Source organism: Neofelis nebulosa, chromosome 2 (genome assembly GCF_028018385.1).
Source record: "Neofelis nebulosa isolate mNeoNeb1 chromosome 2, mNeoNeb1.pri, whole genome shotgun sequence".
Classification (NCBI taxonomy): Eukaryota; Metazoa; Chordata; class Mammalia; order Carnivora; family Felidae; genus Neofelis; species Neofelis nebulosa.
In genome coordinates, this window is record NC_080783.1 from 18,330,494 (window position 1) to 18,353,899 (window position 23,406).

Consider the following 23,406-nt stretch of genomic DNA (forward strand, 5'->3'; position numbering starts at 1 on the left):
AGCCCATCCTGTGCCTCCCCTCCAGTCTCTTCCGTCTCTCCTGCCCCCCCTACACCCCCTTCCCCTCTGGCCCCCGTCCTCCCCCCCCCCCCCACTTCCCTCTCCCCGCTTCCCTGCTTGCCTCCCTCTCTGCCCGGCTGCAGTTGGGTGATAATCTCCCTCATTTAGCCTCCCGGCTGCTTCCCCGGCTCATTGCCCAGCTGGTCCCTGGGGCCTGGCCCAGCTTCTTCCCCACCCCCACCCCCAGCCCTGCGCCCAAGCTCCCCCATCCCCTCCTGACTTCCCCTACCCACTCCCCAGGGACCACCTGCCCCCTGCAGTGAGCATCAGGGCCAAAGTGTGGTTGGCCAGGACCTGAGCTGGGTGTGAGCAGAGGGAGAGGGTCTGTCAGGGACCTGGTTCCCAAGTAGGTGTGGGGCACAGGGGTAAGGGGGCTTCAGAGCCAGATTTCCTCTGATCTCCAGTTGTCCCCATTTCCCAGATTTGTTCCTAGTCCAATCTCCACCCATCTCCATCCCCCAGAGGGTGAACTAGGTTTCCTGATGGCAGTGGTTAGACTGAGAGGCAGAGATTAGAGTGGCATCTGTACAGCCAGATAAGGCAGGGCATGGGAATGGGGGACAGAGGGTGAGGGAGATGACAGGGAGGGCAGAAGTTTCTTACAGAGCACCTGAGAAGGTGCAGGTTTTATTTGGGCAAAATGCCTCAAAGGCAGATCCAGACACCTCTCATGATCCAGCTTGGGGGGCTCCTAAGGGATCCTCCAAGGTCCTTCCTATACCCAGGCTTTTAGGGCTTCACCTCTTTTCCCAGCAGAGGGACCCCCCCCCCATGCTGAGTTGCATCTGCCCCTTCTCACCTTTGTGTCAGCCTCAGACTCCCTTCCTGGGTGGCCCACACATAAATGACATGACCCCCAAACTCTCTCCTAGAGAGAGTCCTCAGCCTCCCCCTCCTCCCAGTGGACACCTTGCCATCCTTCCGAGCCCAGACACCTGTCCCAGGCCTGGCTCTGGTGCGGACCAAGGGATGAGCTAGTGTGGGACAGACGTGGGCGGGAAGGGACAAGGATGGGGGGGTGGAGGCCGGGACTGGGCCAGGCCTGGCTGGTGAGCGAGCAGCGGTGACAAACGGGCTGTGCGGGGGCCGAGGGGCGGGGGGGCGGACGGCGGCTGATTTATCTGGGTTATTTATGCCGCGGACGAGGCAGGAGAAGCGGTTAATGAGAGTTCCAGTGAAGGGGGGTGGGGAGGCCCGGACGTGATCTGAGGCGACTGAAGAGGGTTAGCGTCCCACCGCCAGGCCCTGCCCCCACTGCCCGCCAGCATTCTGCACCCCCTTCCCTGTCCTAGGGCCAACCCAGCCTGATCCCTCTCCTGTGGCTCACACCAACACCCCCCCCCCCCCCGTCCCCTTTTGAGGATGGCCAAGCCAAGGCAATGGATCACCGGGGCCGAAGGACACCAGGTCCAAGATCGAGGGGCAGGCAACCGGAGGAACTGAAGAGAGGACCAGGAAAGGGAGAGTAGGGAAGAAGAAAGATGAAAAATCTTGGCTAGTCAGAAACTGACCAAGTCTGCGGGGCCTGAGGGGGTGGGGCAGGGTAGGAAGAGACCAGTGTGGGAGTGGGTGGGCATCAGGCAACCTCTGAACTGAGGCTGGAGAGAGGGCAAGGGGCACTGGAGGGCAAATTTGGGGTCAGCCAGGAGCTGTCATGGAGGCCTGAGAGACAGACCGGCTGGGAGTGGGGGTGCTGGTCAGAGAGAAGAGGGAGCCAGGGAAGGAGGGGGAGAAGATCCAGAGAAGGAGGGGGAGAGGGCTTTGCAGCAGCGAAAGCTGCTGGGAGCAGATAAGGCGGCACAGCAGCAGGAGGGATTAAAGCTCTGAGGGGCAGGGGCGGGGGCGCAACGCAGGACGGGGGTGGGGGGGGCGTGGGGTGAGGGGTAGGAAGGAAAGGGCTGAGGGCAGGACATCAGGGCCAAGGAGATGAGCAGGAGAAACAAGGGCTGTGAAGGGGGCAAGATTAAATCAGGGGCCAGGAGATGACTACTGCCTGGCAGAGAGGAAAGAAGGAGTTCCTGATCATCTCTTCTGGGCATGGGGACTCTGCCACTATTGGCTAGGCCCCATACCCCGCGAGTACCAAGGGTGGCAGAGCTAAGCAGGGGTGAGCAGGGTAGATTGGGTGGGAATGGCAGATGCCGGCCCTGGGAGCCTCTGAGCTCCTGGCTGGAGAACCCAGGGCAACGCAGCGCCTCCTTGAGGTGACCAATGGAACTCTGCCACGGGGAGCAACAGTCAAGGGTGCTCAGCCCACCCGCCCCGGGATGGAGCGCCAGCCCCATCACGCCCAGGGTGGCAAGAACTAATGTCTCAAGGGGCACTTCTTTGTAGGGAGGAGTATGGGCCCGGAGGGTGGGCTGTGGCTTGCCCAGGCTCCTGCTCAGACCGGGCGGCCCCTTACCACCTCCTGCCCTCCGGTTCTCCGTGCCTCCCAGAAAGGTGTGCTCAGGCAGGGTGAGGCCCCTGCTCCCTCCAGAGGAGGCGAGGTGGCCGAGGCGGCGGAAAGGGGAGCCTGGAGGGAAGGAAGGGGAGGAGGAAGAAGGGGCGGGGGGGAGGGGAGCGGGGGTGGCAGGCGGGGCAGAGTAATTGCGTGTTTGTCAGTTCTCCTGTCTGCACAGGAGGGAGCGTGTGTGGTGGTGGGTGTAGCTTCGCCTCGAGGAGTGTGTGTCTGTTGGCAGAAGTGTCAGTGTGTCTGTCTCAGGGGTCTGGGCTCTCCTTGGCCCCCGCCCTCCCCTTTGTGTTTTGGGGAGCGCAGCTCTGGGCACACCCAGCTGTGCTCCGTGCTGATGCGGCAGATGTGGCGGGGCCCCAGCTGTGCCTGCTTCCCGGAGAGGGGGAGGGGGCTGCAATCTGCTCCCCCGATAATGGCTGCTCAGCGCCAGGGGGAGGGGATGGAGATGGTGGTGGGACTGGGGCCCTGGTCAGCCCCGCCAAAGGGACAGGAGGGAGATGAGGGCCCTGCCCCCACCCCACCCCAGCCAACCTCCCCCCAGTCAGTGTTCTTGGCTCGGCCTCTCCCCCTCGCTGGCTCCTGAAGCCCATCCAAATTTCCGTCCAAGCTCGGTCCCGGTCGGTCCCCAGCTCTCCTCCCATTGCCCCATCCAGCTCGGTGCCAGGGACCTGCCCCCCTCCCAGCCCCCAGCTTGCTCCCCCTCGTGGATTTTACAGAATCATCTTTTTATGGAAACCTAAAAAAGCACTAATGGCAGGAGCGCACCCCTCCCCCGCATCCCTTCCCTCCGCTCACCCCCACTTCCCACCCCAGCTCCCTCCGTTCTCCCTTCTCAAACCCTTTGGGGGCCAGCACCCTCCTACTCCTACAGGGCCAATGAAGACTTAGAGGTGGTGGAGAAGGGGGCTCCCACATCCTGGGCCCTGAGCTGTGCCCTCAGAGGCAGACTGGGTGCTGAGTCCCTCCTGGGGCGGACAAGGGCTGGAGGGGAGTGGAGGGCATCACAGCTCCTTCCTAGACCCCCACCTCTGCCTGAGCACACACGCAGCAGTGACTAGGGCAGCCTGGTGGGAGGGGGCATGTTACAAGGATCTCTGCTACACTGGCCACCCCCCACTTCAAACACTGACCCTTTCCCCTTCCAGTGCCTCTCCCCACCCCCACTGGGCCTAGGAGGGGGGTCCCGGGGGCCAGGGCCTGACACAGACTTATTGGATTTCACGGTGTTTTGCTGAGAAAATAATTAAATTATCATATTTATGATGGAGCTGCCATGGCCTCTGCCAACCACTTGGAACAGAAGGGTCAGGACTGGGGGGAGGGCAGGGAAGGGACCCAGTCTCTGGCCCCATAGCCCATCTCTCTCCCAGCTCCCTCCTCAGGGAGTTGACCCCAGGCCCAGAGTAAGCATCTGCTGTTCCCTCCAACCCCATGCTGATAATGGAAGGTCTGGGCTGGAGGCAGGGACAGGAAATGGGAAAGAGGCTGAGTCAAGGCAGGTCGTAGGTCGGGACTGCTAAAACCCGGCTCCTTTCACACACGCTCCCATACAGCCTGCAGGGCCTGAGGGGGCTGGGAGGTCACATCTAGCCCAATTCCCACATTACCCTCAGCCCAGCTCCAGAGAAAGCACATCTTCCTAACTGCTCAGCTCTGAAGCTCTGAAATCCTGGGCTCTGTCCCAGACCCTGGTGCCGATAACAAGGCCCCGGCACCCTGCCGCCTGCCACCCCTGCTTGCTGCCAGGACCCCCTCCTCCCTCCCACCCACACCCTGCCCCCCCATTCTCTTTGGGTAATTAGATTCCTCTCAATTAGCAGATTACGATCATTACCAGCTCATCTGGCAACTAAGCTCCGCACCCACAGCTGGGGAAAGGCGGGGGGGGGGGGGCACCAAGGGGGGCACACGGGGGTCACGGGCAAACATGATAGATGGTTGGGTTTCTCTGGGGCTTCAGGAATGTGGAGAGGACTAAGACCTCCCAAAGGGCAGAGTTGGTGGCGGGAGGTGGCCAGGGCCCCTCCCCTCCCAGCACCAGGGGACCCCACTGTGCTGCAGGTACCAGCTTAGTTAGGTCTGTCCTGCCTGCCAGGGGAGTAGAAGACAGACACCAACCAGGCCTCGGGAGGGGAGAAACCCCCACCCCGCCAAAAGCCAGGCAAGGAACAGATGGAGCTGGCAAAGTGGAAAACAGGCTGGGGCCGGGCCGGGCAGAAACTGAGGAAAGCAACCACCGGCTGATCCAATCTCAGGCCTGTGGTCCTCAGTCCGTGAGCCCACGGCCAGCACCCCACGGCCCAACCGAAATCCTTCACCCTTCCCTTCAGAATCCTTACACTCAGAGCCGGAGCCAGGACCAACGAAGAGGAACAGGAAGGCTGGCAAGCTGGCCATGCTGGGGTGGGGGTGAAGGCAGGGGCCAGGCAGGCTGGGAGCCTTGGGGGCCTTCCTCCCTAGCAGCGAGAGAGGCTAAAGGCACTGGGAGGGGGAGATTTACCAGGGCTCCAGATTCATTATTCATGAGCCGGCAGCGATGACTCCAATTTAAATGCTAATGTGGGGGGGCCTGACTCAGCTGCCCCCCTTCCACCCCCACCCCCAGCCCAGGCACAAACGGGAGTCCGTGCTGGCTCCAAGGTTCACGGGGGTTTATTAGGGAGCGGAGAGGGAGGCTGGAGTCTCCCCAGCCACCCGGCCACCCACGTTGCTCCCCGACATGTGAAGATCCTGCCTGGCTTCCTCCGGTCTTTTTGGACAGAGGCTGGCCATGCAGGCAGCAGCCTTGAGGGGGGTGGGCAGGAGTTGGAGGGGTGACTTCTGGCAGTCCCCCTCAGAGGATGATCTGGTTGGTAAAGCTGCGGCTCAGCTCCTTGTGTGGCAGAACAATCGAGTTCAGGATGAGCACCTCAGCAGGGATCCGGACGCGGCAGCCTGCAGGGGGGACGAGGGCACCAGGAGGAAGCCATGGGGAGGGGAGACCAGAGGCCAGGAGCTGGGGCCACTGCCATCCGGGAGGGATCCCTCCCTGCCCATCTGTGCTCTGGCCTCTTGCCCCCAGTGACTCAAATCAGGGCCTGGCACACAGCAAGCACTTGGTAAATGTTTGCTAAGGGAGTAAACATGCACGTGTATGTGTGCACGCAAACACACACACACACACACACACACACACACACACACAAACACGTGCACGCATGCTCCCCACAGGGCAAAGCCATCACCTGTGGAGGTTTTCCACAGCCGTCTGTCCCCTAGGAAGCCATACCTAGGATGGTGATGGCAGGCAGCAGCTTCCCATCCTTGAAGAGGCTCTCACTGTCCATGTGCGCTCGCGGGTCGTTGGGATTGGGGTCATTGGGGGTACCCTCCACACGGGCCCAGCGCCCCACAGTGCTCCCCCAGCCCACAATGGTGTGCAGAACACACGTGTGCTCCTGCCAAACACGACAGTGTGAAGTGAGGGAGTAGAAGGTGCCAGATGCAGAGCCCGCGGGGTTCAACCCTCCCCTGCAGCCTCGGGGTCCCATGCCCTGCCGCATGTGCCTGGGCACCTACCTGCAGCGTGGCTCCATGGAGGACAATGCTCTCTCGGAGCCGCACACCCTCGCCCACGGTCACCCCCTCCCCAATGGAGACATTGGGGCCCAGCTGTGGAGAGGAACACATACTATGACCCCTGGAGGGCCTTGGAGAAACCCAAATCCAAACCCTTCATAGAACAGATAAAGGGAAGGGACCTGCTTGTGGCCACACAATGGGCTGACAACGCAGAGCCCAGCACTCTGAGCTCAGGAGTTATCTGCACCGCCCCACCCATCCGGACAGCCTGGCCCACCGCTTACCACAGCTGACGGGGCCACCTTGGCCGTTGGGTGGATGTAAACGTTTCCTAGAAGCAGAAGAGAAGACCTGGGAGCAAATACCCTAAACCATATCTGGTTCAGGGAGGGCAGGGATTGAGTCTTCACCTCTGAATCTGAGGTTGGGAGTCATGGCTCAGAGGGTACAGGAGGCTGGGGTGGGGGGCAAAAATTAGGAAGGGGGCAGGGCGGGTACCTCGGATTCGTGGACCCCCTGGGGTGTGCTTGGCCAGGCGTTCTGGGTGAGTGAGCTGGTACTGGCCCAGGTAGAGGCGGGAGGCATAGAGGGCTGAGCTGGAGGGGCCACAAAGTGGAACAGGGGTTCAGGGGCCAGCAGGTGCCTAGTACCTGAAAGTCTCAACCCCCAGGTGCCCCGCTCACCTCCCAGAGGCATACGTACCCTGCAGACTTGATCTGGCTCCAGATACCATCAGTGAGGTGCACATAGATCTGGCCCTGTCCAGCCAGGGCTGAGAACACATCCTGTTCCAAGCGGATGGTGCCTGCCCCTGGCCATAGGCCTGAAGAGTCCTCCCTGGCAGAGAGGAGAAGACGTGGGCATCAGTGCCCCGGCTGAGCTGGCCTGGGAGACCCACACAGCCTCTCAGAGGATAGGAATCTGAGGGAATCCCACCCCCTCTCCAGGTCCGGTCAGATCCTCTCCAAGGGGAGGCTTATGTCCCCGGAGACTCTCCCACTGCCCTTACCCACATCACCCTCCACCCCTAGCTAGGGTGCTATCCTGGGGGACCCCCAGGCATGGACCCACACCCCATCTCGGCCCCCTGTCCAAGGAGCTGACCCAGACATAGCTTCCCCCCATTTTCCTATTCTCCTCCCCGTCCACTCCTCCCAATCCCACCTCCGGCTACCCTCCCTCTCACAGGATGGAAGGAAACACAGACACTCACCCCAGAGGAAGACAGCTGGTGAGGGCAGAGACAGTCACAGAAAGAGAGGGGGAGAGAGAGATGGTAGAGGTGCCAGCTCAGCAGAAACAGACAGAGGCCGGGAGAGATGGAGAGAGAAGCAGAGATGGATGAGAGTGAGAGAGTGAGGCACGAGATGGGGAGCCAGCGGGGAGGAGGGGGTGAAGGGCAGGACCCACGGGGGTGGGGGAAACACATCCGGGGCCTCCAAGGATGACCTGGGGAGGGGACTGTGCTCAGCAGGACTCTGGGCACTATGCTCTGAGGGGAGCGTCAGCCTGAGTGTGTGTGTGTGTGTGTGTGTGTGTGTGTGTCTCTCTCTCTCTCTCTCTCTCTCTCTGCATGTCTCTACACCCAAGCGTGTGTGCGCCCAAGTGTGTGTGTTGCCTTCTGTTCTGAAAGACATCTCTGGGACACTTAGGGCTTGAGAGAAATGGACCAGAAGGGGAGTGGGCAGGCAGTGACAGAGGAGGAACCGGGATGGATAAGGAAGAGGGACAGAATGAGGTTAGAAGGGGAGGGACTGGGAAGGCTCAGCTGGGGATGACAAGAGGAAAGGAAAAGGAAGGAGGAAGGTGAGCGGGTAGAGATGGAGCCTGCAGAGACTGGGGTGGGGGGGGGGGGTTACGGGTGGTCTGGGACGGAGTGGTACTTGGGTTACAGGGCCATGGGGCCCGCCTCACAGTTGCCCATCCTGCTGGTTACGCTGGAAGACGTCCCGAAGGGGCTTCAGGGCTTCGGGGGAAAAGAGGTAGATGCCGCAGTTGATGATGTCACTAACAAAAGTGCTGGGTTTCTCCACGTAGTGCAGGACCTGGGGACACAGCAGGCTGAGTCTGGTAGAGGAGGGGCCGCTGCCACCATCCCCTAAGACCTTCTGATCTCCAGGTACTCCCCGCCGCCAGGGTGGTCTTCCTAACTGCAGTCACTGCCCTTCACCTTCAAGAGAAGTCCCAACTCCGCGCCTTTTCCCTCCCAATCCTCCCCACCTCCCAGCAACCCTGGAGCACAATTCAATGCGGTCGCGCCTGCCTGTGCCTGGAATGCCCTTTCTCCGCTCTTCATCTGGAAAACCCAGCTTTCAAAACCCGGTCGACTCTGCCACTGCCTCTGTGAGTGCCTCTGTTCTGCCCCACAGGTGGCTTCTCAGGTCTGGGCACCCGTGGCCTCTGGCCACACCCCACTGTGGCACCTGTGTCATCTGCAAAGTTTGATTTTTGCCTGTCTTTCCCACGGACAGGGGGTTCCTGAGAGGCAGGGATTGTATTTCTTTGGCTCTGTCTCTCTAACACCTAGCTAGTGCCTCGCATAAAACTTAAAAACACCCGAAATCACACATATTTATGTGTATGTGTGTATGTCTACTTGCGTGTGCCTGTTTAGATGTATTTTTAATACGAAAGCTTGAGCAAATAAAAGGTCGGTGTGAAAGTCAATTAGGCTCAAGGGCCGGGAGTTTCACAAACAAGGACAGAGAACCTCTGCTTTGCCCTGCAGGCCCCCTACCTGCAATGCCTTCCAGTCTCCTTCCTCTATGTGAATTTAACTGGGCTCAGAACTTGCTTCTTCCAGGGAGCTCTCCCAGCCCCCACCCAGGCAAGGCTGGGGTGGGCCTCCTTTTGTGTTCCCATAGCACCCTGTGCATACATCTATTGGGGCGCTGAACCCATGGAAATTAACTGTTACCCCTTTGCTTTTTGCCAATCTCTCTAGAACGGATAGAAGATGAACAACCAAGGGTATGCCCCACCAGTCTGACAGCACTGGGGCCCCCCCAGTAGCATTCCAGCATTCTCAGGGCGCCTGGGCGGCTCAGTCGGTTGAACATCCGACTCTTATTTCAGCTCAGGTCATGATCTCACGGTTTGAGGGATGGAGCCCCATATCTGGCTCTGCACTGACAGCATGGAACCTGCTTGGGATTCTTTCTCTCTCTCCCTCTCTCTCTGCCCCTCCTCCACACACGTGTGTGCATGCATGCACTCTCTCTGTCTCTCTCAAAATAACTAAAGTGCTTTAAAAAAAAACCAGCATTCTAGCATTCTCTAGAAGCAGAGGGGTGGGGGAATCATGACACAGAGTAAGAACCCAGCCAGCCCCCTCTCTGCTCTCACCTCGTGTGTCTGTGGATTCTCTACAATGCAGCCGTAGTTGAGGGATTGTGTCCTGTTAGCCTGAAAGACAGACACACCAAAACAATGACCCGCCTGCTCCAGGGCAGCAAGGTCTGTTTTCTTGCTTTCTTTCTCTCCTCTGCAGCACCTGACACGTATTTCTGCCACTGACAGGCCTTCAGCAGGGGGAGAACTGACAGCTGCCCTCCCCCTCCCTTCTTTCCAAGCAGCCACAGGGCTCGGGGTCTCCACCGCCACCTCAGCTACTGCTGGGATTTCTGGCACATTTCCCTCTTGATGTCGGTTCCCACTCCAGCTCCCTGGGCTGCCCCTGCCTCCCCGACACGCTGCATTCCAGGAACTTCTCTGGATCACCCCCTTTACACCCTCCCGCCTTCCCAGCCCCCTCACCGTGGTGCCAAGGAGCAAGAAAGGGTGAGGCTGGTGTCTGTAGGCATCCAACATAGCACTCAAGGGGAAGTCGGAACAGACGTCAGCGTTGAGCACGAAGAAGGCTTCAGGGCCCCCAGCCAGGATCTGGTCCCGGAAATGGTAGAGACCACCCCCTGTGCCCAGGGGCGCAAATTCCTGCAGGTACCTGTCCCCAGGGACCCCAGAGCCAGCTCAGTGAGATCAAAGGAGGCAGATATCCTGAGCCTGGCATCTGACCCCTCCTGCTCCCAGGAGTACATTTGCCTAAGGCCAATATACTCAGGGATTCAGAGAGGCCCAAACAAGAATCCTCCCAGTATAGAAGGGTAAAGTCTGGCAAACACCAACTCGACCCACTCACGAGAACCCTGAGGCCTAGGTCACCGTCCCACACCCCTATACTGCACGTGTGCACAAACACCTGACTGGAAGGTTAAACTCCTGCTGGGCAGCCTCTAGAAACCGGGTAAGGGGCTCGTCAGGTTGGTAGAAGCCAATGAGCAGAATCTCCTGCATCCCAGGGACCTGAGAACAAGGGAAGAGGTTGGGAGGAAAAAGAAAATATCTGATAGGAGGGAATGTTCGGGGAACCCCTGGAACAGTCCCAGGAGTCCAGAGACCACAGTTTTGGTCTCAGCTGTGGGGCCCCTGGGCACTTACTTTACCACTCTGGCCTGATTTCTCCTCCAGACAAAAAGGAAGTTAGAGGAAGTCTGTCCCTGGTCTTTCAATCTTTTATTATTTTACTACCCCCCCCCCATCCCCCACATCTGAAGATCACCCTAGGAAAGATTCTGCCCACCAAGCTGCATGAAAAGATAATCCTTTCATTTCCCCCCATATTTATTATCTGTCAATCTGAGCTTGAGATCAGCACGAGATATGGGTACCATTTATCAAGTGCCTACTTTGTACTAGGCACTTTACCAACCTCATCTCTAAGCTCTGTCAGCCCACAAAGTAGGTGTAATCACCCCACTTGACAAATAAGGAAACTAAGGCTCACAAAGCAGGGAGAAATGTACTCAAGTCCTTATAGCAGGCAGAGACTGGATTCAGATAAAACTCTACCTGTCCCAATGATAAAAGCAAGACAGAAATTAGCTCCATAGTGAGCAACGGTTTGAGTTCTGTGCTTTGCTATCATTAAGGTTCCTCATGCTACAGGTTTAAATGGTCTCTAAGATTCCTGCCTGCTCGCACATTCCGTGCTTTAAAAATAGGAGTGAAATCTAACCAAGAAGAGGCCAGATGAGAGACCAGATTAGTAAGGACAGCAGGGCAGTTGCACTGCATAACTCTAAGGGACACCATTCACACTGTCATTTGTAAATGGGAGTCCTTGGAGTTATGCCTGGTGGGAACAAGACACGGTTGGAAAGGCGGACGTACAGCATGAAGAAGATAAGCAGGAAGTGAGGTGGGAGTGGGGAGCCTACGGGGTTACCTGGGCACAAGCCTCAATGTGGTGCTGGATCATAGGGACCCCTGCCACTGGAAACAGGGGTTTGGGCACCTCAAAAGACAAAGGCCTGAAGCGAGTCCCTGAGACAGGAGAGAGAAGCCCATTACAGCTTCTTGCCTCCCTCCCTCTGCCTCCGCTCCACCAACCGCTCCAGCCCAACCTCCCTGCTCCTTTCCCCGGGGCTCCTCACCCTTTTGAGGGCCTCCAATCAGGATCACAGCTTTCAGCATGATGGCAATTGCTACCTAAACCTCAAATCCCAACAGAGAAATCAGGCTCAGATTTCACACCCCAATCCAAGAACCCCCCTCACATCCCAAGCAAACCCCAAACCCCAAATAGAAACACTTAGCCCTCTCACAGGATGTAAATCCAAAATTCAGTGTAGTCCCTCCCTGGACACAGCACCTCACAAATCCCACACATCTGAAATCCCATCCCAGATTCCAACTGACCTTAAACCCCACAGTGGTTTCTCCTAAATCCTGAAATTCACACCTTGCAATTTGATCCAACAGACTTCCCTGTGGCCATAAACAAATCTAGCTAACTCAAAAACTCAGTAATAGACCTCTTAGACCCCAAACCTCAAAACCAAAACCCCAAACCCAATGATTTCCAACTGTTACATTCTTATGCTGTAGATGTTAAGCCCCGAATCCCAAGAGTGAACCCTGAATACTGAATCTCAAATCCTGAGTATGCCCTAGATATTTAACCACCATCCTAAGAGTGAATCCCTAGAAATAAGGTAACACTGATCCGCATCTCATGAATCCCAAGTCCGAGCAAAAACCCTCTATATGCCGAACTTGAATCCTAAAACTAACCTCTAAGTGATGAACCGTGAATCAAAAGACAGATTCCCTTGGCATCTCAAACACGGAATCTACTAGCCCCTGAGTCCCAATACTGGCGACGAGTGCTAAAACTCTGCATTCGGAGGATGGATTGCTGACCCTCTGAACCCTACAACTGACTCCGTCTAACAAACCCTAGCCTTGCTTAGACAGCGGTTGCGGGGCTAACACAAGAGCAGACCTCCGAAGGGCCAGCCGGGACCTCCGAGCAGCCACCGGTCTAGGGGCGGTCCCCTCCCTCCTACCCCTTTGGGCTCCGTTTACCACTAGGTCCCTTTATTCCAGCTCTGCGACCAGCTACCGCTTGCTCCTTCCGCGCACGTGTCTTCTCGCGACTCGCGAGAACTCCTTCGCGGAGTATGCCGGGAATAGTAGTTCTTAAGCTCTTGTTTTCCGTAGCCCTCCTCGCTACCCCTCCTTCCAACTACAAAAGAGGAGGGAGGTGGGACTAAACGGAGAAGAATGGGGCGCGGCCTAGGGATCGAGGGGAGTGGCTAAAGAGAAGGGTGGGGCCTAAGAGGCGAGGCTGGAAGCTAAAATTAGGACCCCGAACTGTCCAGGAACGGGCCTAGGAGTAGCAGTCAAAGTAAAGAACAGGGACACGGAGAGGCGGGGCTAGAGACGAAAGGGGGTGTGGCCAGTCTTGAGATGGGCGTGGCGAGAGCCTCCTACCGCGAGTGGGTGGGGCTTGAGGGACTCAGAAAAAGAGAAGGCGGAGTCATAAGATCCTCCGACCGTCCGGCTGGCGAGGGAAGGAGCTTCGGTCGGTGAGAGAAACCTTGTCTCAGATTTACAGTCTGTAAAATAAAGCACCGGACCAGTCACTCTCCAAACATTCTGATCCCAACATTCTGTGACCGTGGTGTGTGGGTCTGGAGTAAGCGTGGGATTGGAGTGCAGGGGAAAAGAAACGTCGTCTCCAAAGAACAGAACAGGCGGAGGGTCAGAGAGAGCAGCTTTATTAAGCAAGATGGAGGAGGGTTGTCGGTCCCACCCACCCCGGGGCTTGGAGCCAGGGTGAAAGGTCCGAGCGTTCCTTTCAGGCCACGTCCACTCGAGCGAAGCTCTGGTCCATGCCCAGGCTGTTCTCCACGTACACCTCGTACTTGCCGCTGTCCTCGGGCGTGGCCCGGCGGATGGTCAGCGTCGTGGTGGTACTGCCGATCTCGAAGAACACCCTGGCGGGGAGAGCGGGAGAGGGGAGGGCGGGCCGCGGTCAGGTTACAGGCGCCCGGGGCCCGGCTGGTTAGCCAGCTCTGGTGCTCGCCTCCCGTTCCCCGCCCCCCGGCCCACTCCCGCCAGTTTTCTGGGCCCCGTTCCGCCCCAGCGGCAGGTCCCCGCCCTCGCCTGTCATCCTCCTCGATGTCCTCCCCGTCCTTGGTCCAGCCCACGTCGGGTGCAGGCTCGCCCATGATCTCCGCAGTCAGCGTCACCGTGGCGCCTTTGCGCGCCTTAGTGTTATCCGGTCCCTTTTGAATCTTCGCAGGGACTAGAAGAGAAAGGGCATGCGACCTAGTGAGGGTCCTAGGGGTGAGGCGGGGCAGGGGCATCACCTCCCCAGATAATACCCAGCGCTAAATACGAGATGGATTTAAACTCGCAGTGTGACGCTGGGCAAGCCTGTAGCCTCTCTGTGGCTTCATCTCCTCAGCTGTTAAGCCGGGCTAGCAGCTGCCGTTCCAGCTTCCCACGGGGGAGAGGGGGGGGGAGGGACGGAGGATCAAAAGAGGTACTACGAGTGCAAGCCCGGGAATGTTTACACACCTCGGTGCCCTGGAGACAGCTCCACGTAGTGGAAATTGCCCCGGGTTGGAGTCCGAAGACCTGGGCCCTAACGCTGGTAATGTCTCTGGTTCAATGTGACCTTTGGGGCCCTGGTGTGGAGTGATAGAAGCCCACTGCGGACTTCTCAGTCTGGGTGGGAAGGGCTCCTGAGGCAGGCGGTGCCCCCAGCCCCATCGGGACTCGGCTAGGCCCAGCGGATCGCGCGCGGCTGGACTCAGTTGCGGCACCCGGAGGTGGTGCCGCTCTGCGTGGTGGCACCCGGGGCGCGCGTACCTTCCACCAGGATGCGCGCCGAGTCAGAGCACTGGCCGAAGGGGTTGGTTACGTTGATGCTGTACTGGCCCAGGTCTGCCAGCTCGCCGTCGCGCACCACCAGGGCGACCACGTCAGGGTCCTCGAAGACGTAACGATACTTGGGCCCGTCACGCAGCTCCTTGCCGTCCTTGCTCCAGCGGATGAATGGGTCCGGGAAAGCCGAAATGCGGCAAGTCAGCTTGGCCGCGCTGCCCTCAATCAGCACCACGTCCTTCAGGGGCTCCAGCACTCGCGGTGGCCCCTTCTCGCGAAGCTCCTTCCGGGACCTATCAGAGAGCCGGCTCAGGGCCCGGAGGTCCTACGACACGGCTCTGGACCGCCGGCACCAAATTCCTCGCCCCCTCCCCCATTCGGTCCATTAGAACTTTAAATGTGGGGATGGGTTCGGAGGGAGCCTGCTCTTGAATTGTTACCCTGATGAAATGATTTATTCTTGTCGGCCACTGTGCCACACCTCACTAACAGCTTTCCCCTAAGTGCAGGGACCCCAGCGGTCCATAACACTGTGCTCAGCTTCCACCCCCCACGCAGCAGGGCGCTTTCTGCAGCTCCAGCTCCCCTCCTCCTGAGGGCTCCGGGCTCCCCCTCACCTGTGGCCCCGGTAAGAGGCCTGGATGCGAATGGCTGCTTTCTGGACCTGGGGGTCGTTGATATCCAGGGTACATCCCGGAGGCGGGGCCGCAGCCGCTGGTTTTTTGGCGGGAGCTGCTTTGGACATCTGGGGAGCGCAAAAACAAACATGGGGTCTAGGCTCACACAAAGACTTTGACTTTCAGCCTTTTCCCTGTCAATTCAGAACATCTTGGGGGATGGGAGTGTCTGGGGCTGGTCTGAGGATGGGGACTCACCGCGGGCGGGTCGACTTCGGGACTTGGGTCGACTAGCTGGGTGGGAGGTGGGACAGAGCCCTCCTGGAAGGCACAGTAGGGGCACGAGCAGGTGCTCAGCCCAGGGCCCGGTTTTATACATCACTCCCCTCCTTGCCTTGTTTGGCGTGGTTGCCCCAAGCCCCCCGGGGACCCCAGCCCCGCCCACTGACCCAAGCGGGCTCCTTATTTAGCCTGAGGATGTGTTGGGATGCTGGCTCAGCCTCTGGGGCAGGCCCGGGGGAGGAAACCCGAGCAGCTCTGGGGTGCACTTCATGTCAGCACCTGGACAGCTGGGCAGCTGGATGCGGCCCCACCCCCTCCCAGGGCAGGGGGTAACCATCCCACTCCTGGGAGGACCAGACAAGGGCCCAGGCTGACAAGAGATTCAGCTCCCAGCTGGGGCAGCTTTACCCTCTGGTCAGTCCCCAGACCGTCAGACAACATGCGCTTCCCAGGACACTGTCCGTTAAGGGGCACAAGTGTTTGTGGGGGCGTCCCTGAATGACGCTAGAGTAGCGGGGTACTTCGCTGTCCATCCAGCCAATTATGAGAGGGCAGTGTGGCTGTCAGGACCAATCTGGAAGCACTTACTCCCCTGGCCCTGGAAGCCTAGGGTTGTCATTTCCGCACTGTGCCCCCTGGCGGTCAACTGAGATAAACCTAGAGGGGACGGTAAAGATTTTTGAGAACAGCACCCCCTTCTACCATCCCAGTCCCACTCTCTTCCCTCCATGTGACATGGTAGGGTCTGGCTGGGCTGCACTGTCCCAGGAGATTTGGGGATTTGGGGATTTACCAATTCCCCAATTCTAGGTCTGCCCAAGCCCCTTTGGGGTCGTAAACTAGTGCATAGGGGCACCAGACAGCTTGGATGAAGGGGTTCCGTTAACCCTGCTGGGACTTGCCTGGAGTCCAGCCTACCCAGTCCAGGGCACCAGGAAGAGCATGCTTCCACTCTTTGTAACTGCCCGCCCAGGTGTGGAGCACTGTCACCTTTTGATCAGAGCAATTTTGACACAGCTCTGCTGACATAAATTACCTTTGCTCCTCCGGGTTTGGAACAAGCAGTTCACATGCCATTTTCAATGGAGATGGGAAGGGAGCTCAAGATCAGAGTGGGGACGGGAGAGGAATTTTACCATTTATCAAGATATGAGTTCAGGCACCTCATTTTTATATGAAAACACTTGCAGTGAGTAGGGGATTAAAGATTCTCACAGGCAAACTGTATATCTTCATCGCTAAAATGACAGGTGGGCAAGACGTCTCTGTAGTTCCTTCCAGCTGGCTTGAACATCCTGTTATTTTATGATGGTGGGGCTTGCCTCTTCCCTGGGGTTCCTGAGAAGCCAGGGAGGCTGGGCTGGGTGAGGCTGGGCGAAGGTTGTTTGGGGGCACAGCCAAGGGGCCCTCAACCACGATCGGCAACACACCAGTGCTACCTCTCTCTGCTCATGGTGGGAGGAGACTTTAATTCCTCTCACTTTGCCAAGAACAGAGTTTGCAAGGTGAGGAGGAGGTAGGAAACAGCCCCCACTGGACACAAGGAGAACTGGCTCCCTCCTCCCCTTCACCTCTGGGCAGGGCAGCTCAGTTCTAGGACCCCAGCGACCATTCTGTGGTGCTGCAGGGAGCATCTAGAGTCAAGGAGCCTCGGCACCCATCAGACTCCCTAGCGTGCCATGGGGACAAGAAGATCCAGCTTGGCGTGCCCCTTAGCTCTAGGAAGATGCTCGTCGGTGGCCCTATCTCAGCCGACACGCCGGCCACAGCCTTGTGCAGCTGGCGCCCCAGGTGCCTGATTGGTGCTCTAACACAAAAGCATGGAGCGAGAACGTGTCCTGGTTTCCTCTGCGGCCCTTTCGTGACATCATCACCATCTTGCCAATTATCATGATGAAAGCCCTTCTGTTCCAGGGGTCGGGACCAGAGCTGGCCTGTCTCCTGGGCAGACACGCTGGCCGCTCCAGCCTTGGGGTGTGGACTGGTACGTTCCAGAGCCCAGTATCCTCCAAGTTGCAATGAGGTAATATGTGAGACAAGATGGGGGCCACCAGAGTCTGGTTACATGGTAGTGGTGAGGAGTCAGTGGTCCTGCCAGGATTCCAGAAAACTTCAGAAGGAGGAGCAGAGTAAGGGAAAGGTGAGGGGCCAGGAGGGTCAGGGTCAGGAGCCATGGTCCTAAGATGCTAGCTGTTACACCTCAGCTCTCACTGGCCAAGAGCAGGCCGAAATGCCCCTGTCCCAGCACCCCCAGCACCCTGTTCTCCTCCCCCCCATCATCCCTCCCCATTGACCACACACAGGTCCTGCTGCTTGCCGTTTTTATTTTCCTTGTGACAGACAGACAGACAGCTGCACAGACAGCTGGATGGCTGGGGGGATGGTCAGGACAACACGGGCAATAGGAACTGGATGGAAGGGAAATTTCATAAAAGTCAATAAATAAATAAACATGAATGGGAAGAGGGGTGAAGGCCACAGAGGGGCAGCGGGGACATCCTTGGGCCAGCAGAGTGCTCACAGCTGCATCCACTGGGACAGGAGAGCACTGGCTCCCGTAATCACTGCTTCCAGGCCCCAGTGCTCCAGGTTCTCCTTCTGGGATGCTGGCAGCTGGCCCACCTCACCCCACCCCACCTGAGTCCTCTCCTCTCCCTCCCCCACTTTGCTGCCCTCCCTCACGTGCTGGCTCTGGCTCCCTAGCGCTGTCTCCACGTCCTGTCCCCGCTCCACCAACACTCACTTCCAGCCCATGGCCCTGACACGCTGGACTCCTTCCTCTTCCTCCTCTCCAGCTATTCATACCCTGCTAAGTTGGTTTCCCCCCAGATACGTTGTCTCTCCCCCCCAGAACCTTCCTAGAGTCTCCTCTCCCTATCCCGTGGCTTCTTTTCCTTGTCTCTTACCCATTCCCTTCTTGCCCCTCTTCCTGCTTCCCTGCTCCCGTGCCCCCACCCCCACCCAGCCTGGCCCATGGGTCTCCCCCTCTGGCTCTGGCCGGGGTGGCATCGGCAAAGCCCAGGGCCTCTGTCCCTGCAGGTCCATGAGGTAACAGCCCGGCTGGATGTTGCTGCTGGTGGTGTCCGAAGCCCTGGGCCCACCCGGCTCAGTAGGGGCCCTGGAATGTCCCGTGGCCTCAGTGGAGCCCCGAGTTGAAGCCCGAGGCCAGGCTGTGGTCCAAGCCGCTAGGGGCTGCCTGGGTAGGAGCGGAGCAGCACCTTGTGACGGGTGGCAGCCTCAGCCCGGCGGCGCCGCTGCTCGCCCAGAAACTCCTTGAGCCGGTTGGTGGTGAAGGTGAGCGTCTGGCGACGCAGCTTCATCAGGTAGGCATCCTGCAGCCAGGGGTGGGCCAGGCAGTCCTGCAGGGAGGGCCGGCTCCTGCCAGGCCGGCCAGGGACAGTGAGCCTGGAAGGCTCCGCCCTCCCACGGATCCAAGTCCCGGGCCTGGATTCACATCCCTCAGCGAGCCAACTCTGGGGCTCGGTTTCCCCATCTCTGGAGCAGGGGTGGTGACTCTGCCCGCCTCACGGGGCTTAAAGGCATCAGTGGTGGAGAGCACAACCATTTAAAAGTAGTGGTGTATTAGTGGTGGCCGGGGAGGAATTGGGGTCGGGGGGGGGCTTCGGCTCAGGCTTGGCCAGGGTGGTCTGAGGCCGCGGGCAGGCAATGCCAGATGGGTTGGCAAGTGTGGGGCCTACTCACCAGGGGTGTACCGAGAGGACCTTCCGCAAGAAGAGTGTGGCGCTTTGGGAGGTGTTAGGGTACAGCTGGAAGGCATCAAAGCGGCCCCCCACAATCCGAGCCTCTGTTTCCTGGGGGTCTGGCTCATAGAACGGGGAGCGTCCACTGAGCCTGTTGTGGAGACGGTTCAGTTGATGCATGCGGACCGAGGGTCAGCTCACAGCCCCAGGGGGACATTAGTGTGGGGGTTCAGAAGGGCACAGTGCTCAGAAATAAGTCTACTGAGCCTGAGCTGGGCGTGTGCATTGTGTGCTGGGGAGGCTGTGAGCGGGGAGAGGGATGTAAGCGGAAGGTGGGTCCTAGGGGCACTCACATGATGTAAGTGAGCACACCCGCTCCCCAGATGTCCGTGGCGGAACCGATGGGCTCTCCCTTCACCATCTCAGGAGCTGACGGGAGACAGAGGCCAAGTTGAACCAGCTTCCTGATGGCAGGGAAGCGGGAGAGACAAGGGAGGCCCCTGGGGGCTGGGGGAGCAGGACAGTGCCCAGGTCACAAGACCATGGGCACAACCAGAGCAACAGGCCCTGGATCCAGCAGGTCGACTGGGAGTTGGGTGGCCCCCAGCGGAGATGTGGGCTGCCTGAGGAATTGGCCCAGGTACTGAATGGTGGGGTCCCCAGAACTGCAGAGGTACTGGGAACCAGGGCCATTAGCTCCCTCGGATCAGCCCTGAGGTAGGGCACCCATTCACAAAAAGCGTGGCCAACACCAAGGTTAAGAGCCTTTGAAATCAGCCTGGCTGGCTCTAATCCCAGGCCTGTCCTTCTAGCCGTGGGATGTTGGCAATGTACTAAACTTGTCTGGCTCTCCATTTCCTCATCTGTAAAGTGTGGCTTGTAGAATAACTCCAAGGAATAGAGATGATGAGCATAAAGTATTCAGTAGGTAGCTAAACGGTAGCTGGTTTACCTTATGTATATAGATTAATGATTGATCTCCTCTCTGTCCAATTTTATCAAATCCTGGCTCTACCATTTATAAACTGTCTGATATTGGACAAATACTTAACCTCACTGCACCTCTGTTTCGTCTGTAAAATGGGGGTAATGTTATGCCAATCTCTAGGGCTACTGAAAATATAATCCATGGCGGGTGTCTGGGTGGCTCAGTCAGTTAAGCGGCTGACTGTTGATTTCACTCAGGTCATGATCTCATGATTCGTGAGTTCAAACCCCGCATCAGGCTCTGTGCTGACAGTGTGGGGCTTGCTTGGGATTCTCTCTCTCCCCCTCTCTCTGCCCCTCCCCAACCCATGCTCTCGTGCTCTCTCTCTCTCTCAGAAAAAATAAACTTAAAAAAAGAAAAGAGAGAAAATGCATGGAAAGAACCAAATTCGTTGCTTACATATAATAAGCACTCATTAAATGGCACATACGTGAGTGAAGCAGAGTGAGCCCCGGCTTCCACCCCTCTGGTAGCACCCCAACCCCCGGCTGGCATGACGCCCTCACCCATGAACTCCAGCGTGCCTGTGCGGTGGCCAAGGGGCCGCAGGGCCTGGGGGTTGTAGGGCTGGGCACTGCCGAAGTCCACAATCTTGAGGGCGTTGTCAGGGGCCAGCAGCAGGTTGTCAGGCTTGATGTCCAGGTGCAGCACGTGGCGGCCGTGGAGGTAGTCCAGGCCTTGTAGCAGCTGCACCACATAGGTGGCCACATCGTCCTCTGAATACCGGAACCTGGGGGGGCCCGGGCGGAGCAGGTGACATCCCAGCTCAGCTGCCCCCACTCGCTCCCTGCTCCCCCAGGTCACCGGGTTACCTGTCGCTGAGCCCACAGAGGAGCTCCCGGTTCCCGCAGCTCTCAGCGATGAGCACAAGGTAACGCGGGGTGATGTAGGCCTCGTGCAGGGACATGAGCCGTTCGTGGTGCAATGTCCGCAGCACTTCGTACTCCTGCAGGACGCGCCGCTTGCCCTCAGCCGCGTAGGGCACGATCTTGGCCACGAATGTCCGCCCAGTGGCGTTCTCCCGGCATGCACGCACTACACCGAAGCGGCCCCTATGTGTGTGTGTGGGGGGACACCACATGATCAGAGAAGAGGAGGTCGGGGAAGCAGGGACCCCCAGCAGCAAGTATGCAATGGTTCTGAGCGTGGCCTCTGAAGTTCAATCCTGGGAGCCTGGATGGGAGTCTCAGCTCTGCCACTTACTGGCTCTGTGCCTCAGGCAAATCCCATAACCTGTCCAACCTCAGTTTTCCTATCTGTGAAACGGCTGATGATAATAATGCAGTCTCTGTCTGTCTCTCAGGGTTGTGAAGATTAAATGGTATCATATGATTAAAGAGCTTGGCACAGTGCCTGGCAGAGAAAATCTGAATTTAATATGCCAGGCACCCAGATCTCAGTCCCTCCCCAACCCTGCCCAGGGCAACCTGATCTTCTCTCTGAATTGCTGTTCCCTACATCCCATCCACTCCCCCCTCCGTCCTCCGTCCCTTCCCCAGACCCACTTGCCTGGCCTTCTCCTCTAGGAAGGTGTAGGGTTTCTGAGGGGGCCCCTGTCGAAGAGCGGTGCCCTCTGGCCCAGGAGAGCTGGGGGGACCACCCACAGGGGAGGTGACCACCTCCTTGGCCGGGCTGAGGCTTCGCACAGTCACCTTGGTGGGCTCGGGAGGGGGCTCGGGGGCTGGGGGCTCAGGGGCTGGGGGTGCAGACACAAAGGAGGTTACCATATACAGGGGAGTAGAGGAGGACGCTGGTTTAACCCCTTGAGGGGTGGAGGCTGGGGTTGGGGTCCCAGTGTCAGGGATGGAAGACCTGGGCTCACTTGGGGTGGCCTGGGCACTGGGTGGGGCGGGCTCTGCTTGCTGGGCAGCCTGCAGGCCTCTGTGCTTTCGTGGGGGGGTTTGGGGTGGTGGACCCACGGCCTTGAGGGAGGACAAGGCCTGACTGGGGGGTGTTGGGGGACATGAGGGGCTGAGAGCGGCTGACTGAGGGGCTGGGGGAGCAGGAGCTGGGGTGGGAGTCTGGGACGGGGCCAGTGAGGTAGGAGAGTGAGGAGGCGGGGCCCTGGCTGGCCCTGAGGTAACAGGGGCGTCTTGGTGAGCAGCAGATGGCAGAACTGGGGAATCTAAGTGGAGAGAAAGAAAATCGTCACCATGGTACCCCCGGGGCAAAACCATAGTTCTCTGGCCACCCCCCGTCCTGTCCCACTGACCTTGTGTGCCCCTGACGATGACCTTCTCGGAAGGGTTGCTGAAAGGCCCTTGCCCAGCACGGTTGGCACAGGCCACACGGAATCTCACGGTCACACCGACTGGCAGGTGGGTCACGTTGTAGTAACAGTCAGGGATGCCTGAGCTCACAGGGTGCCAGGTAGACTCCCCTGTAGGGCAGCATGGGGGAGGGGCTGAGGCCACAGAAGGGGTGGCCCAAGCTCCCAGGGCTATCTGTGAGGAGCCAGGGAGGGCAACTGTCTCCCGGGACCCGTGCACCTCCCAGCTCCCACCCCCTCTTCCGCCAGCCTGCCCCGTCCCTCACCATCCACCCGCCGCTCCAGCGTGTATGTGCAAGGTGCCCGGCTATCTCCCGGCTTCCAGAGCACCAATGCCGTGTCCTGGTAGGTCTGGGGCACCTCAGGAGGAGCTAACTTTCCTGGGATGCCTGGCAAGAGGAAGGGAGCCCCAGTGAGCCCCTGTGCCCCAGCTTAGGGACCCTCAAACCCTAGCCCACCACGTGCCATCGCTGCCCCCCTCAGTCCCTGCCCCTAGCTCACGGGCCACAGCCACGGTACAGGAGCTGGTGATGCTGCCCAGGACATTGGTGGCCGAGCACTCATAGAGCCCAGCATGTCGCTTGCCCACCCGGGGGATGCTTAGCAGCTGCCGTCCATCTTTGCAGGACACGATGATCACTGAGGGCTCTGATCGCAGGGACTGTTTGTCTGCGGGCCGGGAAGAGCAGAGGGGGCTGCTGAGTGAGACGGCTCCAGGCCCCCCTCCCCAGTTACCACCTCCCCTGAGCATCCCCTGGCTGTGGGACCACTTGCCTGCCCGCTGTCTGTGACAGGAGTGTTCTCCTTACCTTTCATCCAGGAGATGTGGGGTGCAGGGCAGGCCGCTGGCAGACAGAGCAGGGTGGCTGCCTCTCCCTCCAGCAGCACCTGGTCCTTGAGTTTGATGTGGAAGACTGGAGGGAAATCTGCAGGGAGGACAAAGACAGCCACGGGTCTGCAGGAACCCCAGCTCACTTACCAAGGAGGGAAGGGAAGATGTGTGCGAGAGCGGGGGCTGCCAGCAGGAAGCAGAGTGAAAAGTTGTCCCTTCCCAGTCAGATGTGGGAAGGAGAACCCCAACGCCATGCCTTTGAGAATTTTCTTTAGGGTATCACCTCCTCTGGGTGTAGGACTAGCTTTTTCTTTCGTTGACTATTGAAGATGCTTGGGAGCTACCTCATAATGTTTGTAAAGCGCTTGGAGTGGGGCCTGGAACTAAGTAAGTGTTCTGTAAGCATCTGTTAAATAAAGGAAAAACAAATATTGGAACACTATGCTGATTAAGATTTTGAAATACC

General features: G+C 58.6%; 3 protein-coding genes and 1 long non-coding RNA gene across 22 annotated transcripts in view; 1 reads left to right on the plus strand and 3 right to left on the minus strand.

Moving 5' to 3' along the window:
* Nucleotides 1-5,149: 5,149 nt before the first annotated feature.
* Nucleotides 5,150-12,527, minus strand: GMPPA (GDP-mannose pyrophosphorylase A). 7 transcript variants are annotated; one of them, XM_058703786.1, is made up of 13 exons: nt 12,443-12,527; nt 11,509-11,569; nt 11,301-11,398; nt 10,275-10,378; nt 9,833-10,019; nt 9,422-9,481; nt 7,991-8,121; nt 6,779-6,913; nt 6,575-6,672; nt 6,361-6,407; nt 6,074-6,166; nt 5,784-5,952; nt 5,150-5,449 (listed from the first exon to the last, which is right to left on the minus strand). In XM_058703786.1, the coding sequence occupies exons 2-13, from the start codon at nt 11,546-11,548 to the stop codon at nt 5,349-5,351; spliced, it is 1,263 nt and encodes a 420-aa protein (XP_058559769.1). In that variant the 5' UTR covers nt 11,549-11,569; nt 12,443-12,527; the 3' UTR covers nt 5,150-5,348. The 7 variants fall into 7 exon arrangements, with proteins under 7 accessions (XP_058559769.1, XP_058559802.1, XP_058559795.1 ...); XM_058703819.1 differs by having other exon boundaries at nt 11,509-11,563; nt 12,443-12,461; XM_058703812.1 differs by lacking the exon at nt 12,443-12,527 and adding an exon at nt 12,149-12,430.
* Nucleotides 8,121-10,165, plus strand: LOC131497508 (uncharacterized). Its single transcript, XR_009254992.1, has 2 exons — nt 8,121-8,195; nt 8,304-10,165. It is a non-coding gene; the product is annotated as an uncharacterized LOC131497508 (long non-coding RNA).
* Nucleotides 12,528-13,121: 594 nt separating the features above from the next.
* Nucleotides 13,122-15,004, minus strand: SPEGNB (SPEG neighbor). Its single transcript, XM_058703853.1, has 4 exons — nt 14,869-15,004; nt 14,237-14,544; nt 13,526-13,667; nt 13,122-13,356 (listed from the first exon to the last, which is right to left on the minus strand). Exons 1-4 carry the CDS (start codon nt 14,994-14,996, stop codon nt 13,218-13,220), a joined length of 717 nt encoding a protein of 238 aa, XP_058559836.1. The 5' UTR covers nt 14,997-15,004; the 3' UTR covers nt 13,122-13,217.
* A 2,450-nt stretch (nt 15,005-17,454) lies between these two features.
* The window catches only part of SPEG (striated muscle enriched protein kinase), a 56,805-nt gene continuing 50,853 nt past the window's right edge, over nt 17,455-23,406 (minus strand). For all 13 annotated transcript variants that reach the window (XM_058703917.1, XM_058703870.1, XM_058703876.1 and 10 more), the window contains 10 exons: nt 22,918-23,034; nt 22,610-22,777; nt 22,375-22,497; nt 22,052-22,219; nt 21,349-21,964; nt 20,652-20,891; nt 20,346-20,569; nt 19,205-19,280; nt 18,853-19,002; nt 17,455-18,528 (listed from right to left, as the gene is read on the minus strand). In XM_058703917.1, coding sequence (XP_058559900.1) covers nt 18,336-18,528; nt 18,853-19,002; nt 19,205-19,280; nt 20,346-20,569; nt 20,652-20,891; nt 21,349-21,964; nt 22,052-22,219; nt 22,375-22,497; nt 22,610-22,777; nt 22,918-23,034 — 2,075 coding nt within the window. In that variant the 3' untranslated portion in view covers nt 17,455-18,335. The remainder of the gene's footprint in view (nt 18,529-18,852; nt 19,003-19,204; nt 19,281-20,345; nt 20,570-20,651; nt 20,892-21,348; nt 21,965-22,051; nt 22,220-22,374; nt 22,498-22,609; nt 22,778-22,917; nt 23,035-23,406) is intronic.

Coding starts and splice junctions, on each gene's coding strand:
- GMPPA (XM_058703786.1), bottom strand. CDS start 11,548: ATGCTGAAAGCTGTGATCCTGATTGGAGGCCCTCAAAAGG. Junction 9,482..9,832: donor TCTTGCTCCTTGGCACCACG/GTGAGGGGGCTG, acceptor TCTGTCTTTCAG/GCTAACAGGACACAATCCCT. Junction 6,408..6,574: donor AGGGGGTCCACGAATCCGAG/GTACCCGCCCTG, acceptor TTCTGCTTCTAG/GAAACGTTTACATCCACCCA.
- SPEGNB (XM_058703853.1), bottom strand. CDS start 14,996: ATGTCCAAAGCAGCTCCCGCCAAAAAACCAGCGGCTGCGGCCCCGCCT. Junction 14,545..14,868: donor GCCTCTTACCGGGGCCACAG/GTGAGGGGGAGC, acceptor GCTCTCTGATAG/GTCCCGGAAGGAGCTTCGCG. Junction 13,357..13,525: donor GACATCGAGGAGGATGACAG/GCGAGGGCGGGG, acceptor TCTCCCCGCCAG/GGTGTTCTTCGAGATCGGCA.